This window comes from Bison bison, unplaced genomic scaffold (assembly GCF_000754665.1).
Source record: "Bison bison bison isolate TAMUID 2011002044 unplaced genomic scaffold, Bison_UMD1.0 scf7180017864093, whole genome shotgun sequence".
Taxonomy (NCBI): Eukaryota; Metazoa; Chordata; class Mammalia; order Artiodactyla; family Bovidae; genus Bison; species Bison bison.
Window position 1 is genome coordinate 2,957,225 of NW_011494665.1, and position 3,879 is coordinate 2,961,103.

At 56.8% G+C, this 3,879-nt stretch overlaps 1 protein-coding gene across 1 annotated transcript in view; it reads left to right on the forward strand.

Moving 5' to 3' along the window:
* The window catches only part of CRTC2 (CREB regulated transcription coactivator 2), a 9,689-nt gene extending 7,027 nt beyond the window's left edge, over nucleotides 1-2,662 (forward strand). Inside the window, exons 12-14 of the mRNA XM_010838390.1 lie at nucleotides 906-1,175; nucleotides 1,678-1,864; nucleotides 2,007-2,662. Coding sequence (XP_010836692.1) covers nucleotides 906-1,175; nucleotides 1,678-1,864; nucleotides 2,007-2,227 — 678 coding nt within the window. The 3' untranslated portion in view covers nucleotides 2,228-2,662. The remainder of the gene's footprint in view (nucleotides 1-905; nucleotides 1,176-1,677; nucleotides 1,865-2,006) is intronic.
* Nucleotides 2,663-3,879: the final 1,217 nt, after the last annotated feature.

Consider the following 3,879-nt stretch of genomic DNA (forward strand, 5'->3'; position numbering starts at 1 on the left):
GACCGCTTGTCCTTTCCTTTTCTCTCTCTTTTTGGTTCCTGTCCTCTTTTCTTGTCTTTTTCCTCCTGCCTCCATCCTGCCCCACTCCCTCTCCCATCTCCTCACCTGCCTTCTTAGATTTCATACAGACTGTCCAGTGATGGATCCCAGTCCCTTCATTTTACAGACGACGTTGGGGCCCAGAGGGAAAGTGACTTTCCCAAGTTTACACAGCATGTGAGGGAAGAGTTGGGACCAGAACCCCAAATTCTTGGTTTAGGGCTTTTCCCTCGAGGCTGATGTCCTTAGCTCTTCCTCCTTCCCTCCCCTCTCCCCCTTTCCATTCTCTCTGCTCCTCTTCTCCTTTCACCCTGATGCTCTCCTTTCCCTCTCCTCCGTTCTCGTTTCCCTTCCTCCTTTGTTGTTCTTCCCTGGAATGTGTGTTTTGTGTTCCATCTTGACGCAGACCCCCTTTTCTGTAGGAAAGGCTAAGGCCAGGCCAGCAAGGGCTCTGCTCCCCCGGGACTTGGAGGGAGCCTAATCACCAGCTCCTTTCAACCCTCCTTCCTCTCGCAGTCCTCTGGCCTCTTCAGGGCTTTAGAACAGTTGTCAAGGTCATTGTTGTGTGATCAGTAGCTTGTGAGGTGTCTCACAAGTAGTTGATTACTGATAGTAGAGTACCCCAGTTTAAGATTCGTTGCCTCCTGGAGTGGATTCAGAATGTCCTTGTGTTAACCTCACTCAGTCGCTTGCATTCCGAGATGCTGTTTTGAAAGTAGTTGCCCCCCAGCGATGCCCAATGGAACGCTTTTGGTTTTGTGTTGAGGATGGCTGCAGCTGAAGAGGGTGGGAAGCCCTGACAAAGAGTTCCTCTGAAGGGGCACACTGAGGGGTAAGCTTCTCCCTTTTTGCTTGCCTCTCTTCAGGGCGTCGCCCTGGATACCAGTAAGCTGCCCACCGACCAGCGGCTGCCTCCATACCCCTACAGCCCCCCAAGTTTGGTTCTGCCCACCCAGCAACCCGCCCCAAAGCCTCTGCAGCAGCCAGGGCTGCCCTCTCAGGCCTGCTCAGTGCAGCCCTCAGGGGGCCAGCCCCCAGGCAGGCAGCTGCAGTATGGGACACTGTACCCGCCCGGACCCAGTGGGCACGGGCAACAGTCTTACCACCGGTCGATGAGTGACTTCAGCCTGGGGAACGTGAGTACCTGGGTCTCTAGCTCAGAAGCAGGGGAGGGGATGGAGGTGGGTCAAAAGAGCTGAGTGGTATTGAGGGGGGCACTCTGAATTGGAGCATCTAGGTGGGGGAGAGCCTTCTTTCTTCCACCTGGGTAATACAATCCCATCAACTTGGGGCTCCTCTCTCGCTGCATTTGCCCCCACTCCTGCCCGTCTGGCCCAGCCCCCTCCACGCAGCTTGCTCTTTGGTGATTGCTGCTCTGACCCATCGTCTTCCTGGCACGTGCGTGCTCTGTCCCAGTAGGCACGGTGCCCTCACCTCCTCTGGGCCTGCGTTCTCTTCTGTCACTGTGCTTGTTGCCATTTCCCTCTATCTCTGCTTTTGTTCCGCAGTGTGGGAGGTGAGGTGGGGTAGAGAGAGGTGAATGAAGATGACTGGGCAAGGTGGGGGTGTGAGCAGTGCTCAGCAAAGCCAGGCAGTGACTGAAGCCCACTTACTCCAGACTTGTCTGTGTGTCCATAGCTGGAGCAGTTCAACATGGAGAACCCATCGACCAGCCTGGCGCTGGATCCCCCTGGCTTTTCCGAAGGGCCTGGCTTCTTAGGGGGTGAGGGACCAGTGAGTGGCCCCCAGGACCCTCACGCCCTCAACCACCAGAACGTAACCCACTGTTCCCGCCACGGCTCAGGGCCTAACGTCATCCTCACAGGTGAGAGGTGTGGACAGTGACTGAGGATGGAGGAGGGCGGGATACATTGGGTGGCTCAGCAGGAGACTGGGCAGGTAGGGGGGCGGTCTTGGAAGAGTTCATGAGGCGTGGGGGGTCTCACTCGTCTCTTCCGTCCACACAGGAGACGCCTCCCCAGGCTTCTCCAAGGAGATTGCAGCGGCCCTGGCCGGAGTGCCGGGCTTCGAGGTGTCAGCAGCTGGGCTGGGGCTGGGGCTGGGGCTGGAGGAGGAGCTGCGCATGGAGCCACTGGGCCTGGAGGGGCTCAGCATGCTGAGTGACCCCTGCGCCCTGCTGCCTGATCCGGCTGTGGAGGACTCGTTCCGCAGTGACCGGCTGCAGTGAGGCCACCTCAGCGCCATCCCTCTTCTCGGCCCTGTCCCTTGTCACTGTCCCTTTCCTCCCTTCCCCCTGGCCAGTAGAGGTGCCACTCTCTGCCCCCAGATCCTCTTTCTGACATGAACAAAGGATCCCAAGAATGAGAAAAGGCAAGGGGTTTTTTCCAGGTGGCCCCTGAATTCTGCACAAGGGGGGGGCACCTGGGGGAGCTCAAGGGAGGGCCTAAAGCACTTGTAACTTTGAACCGTCTGTCTGGAGGTCAGAGCCTGTTGGAAAGTGGGGGGTAGAGGGGAGCCCCGGAGGCAGGGCTTGTCCGGATGCCTAGGGGTGGGCAGTGCCAGCCCCTCCTCACCGCTCTTCCCCTTGCAGTGGAGGAGAGAGCCAGAGTGGATATTATTTTTTATTAAATATATTATATGTTAATAAAAAAATCCTATTAAATCTTTGGTGTGGCTGGCTCCTGTTTGGGATACAGCTGGGGATCAAGCGAGTCCTTGGGGACATAAGTCTTCGCCTGCTATGCTTTTTTTTTTTTTAATTTGCTGTGCCAAGTCTTAGTTGCAGCATGCGGGACCTTCATTGCATTCGGGGCATGTGGGATCTAGTTCCCTGATCAGGGATCAAGCCTGGGCATTGGGAGCATGGAGTCTTACCCACTGGAACACCAGGGAAGTCCCCTATTATGCATTTTGCATCTTCTCAACACCATGTGGTTTGTGGAGGGGCCCCCAAAGCCTCAGAATTTGTACTCAGCACCGGACATAGGGCTGCAGGCCGGGTGTAGACCCCGTGGCAGCACAGCTGCCTTCTCACCTGCCCAGGGCCTTGCTGGGGCGTCAGGGGACAGGGACTTTGACTGCTGCTGCTCTTCCTCAAACTTGAGACCCTGGCAGCGAGTCAGGAGGTGAGAAGGTGACTGCTGGTTGAGCTCTCAGCTCTGGATATTTCTGGTAGAATGACCCCACCTCTCCAGAGGTGTATCTGGCCTCAGTGCTAAGGCTTCCAAGGAGAGAGGGTTTAAAAACTACTAAGGCCAGATAGTAAGCCTAGAGGACCTGGAAGTTCGATGTACCCAGCCAGCCTCCGACCCAAGGCTTCTCATTCTCCTTCTGCCCCTCACCCTGCGTGAACTCACTTCACCCTCCCACTCTTCTCCACTCACTCATTCAGAGGCTTGAGTGCTAGCTAACCTGTTTTGATGGTTTCCTCTTTTTGGCTTGGGGTGCTAGTCCTCTGAGCTTCTGCCCTCTTCTTTCCCTCACACAGCACAGAAGAGTGGTGCCCCTCCTCCGTTACCTTTGCCTCTGCTACTTGCCCACAGCCCACAGTCCGGGCTCCTCTTCCTCTTTCCAAAACTGTTGTCATTTTCAAAAATGAGAACTGAGAACTTCTGGCTTAGGCTGGAACGGAATGCAGTGTGCCCTAAAGCTGGAAATAGGGGCAGCCACCTGGGTCTCCGCACACTAGACTTTCAGGGCCTTCACCCAGGCAGGCAAGCCACATCTGAGTAGGCTCGAGGGCGGGACGAGAGCGCGCCTCGGACTTCAGGGGCCGCCTAGGGTCAGTGTCCGGCGACAATGGCTGGGTGGTGGGAAGTTCCTTGAGTGCAAGGGGCCCTCCCAGCCGCCAGGGGTCGCGCTGCAGGCGGTCGGGCGCTG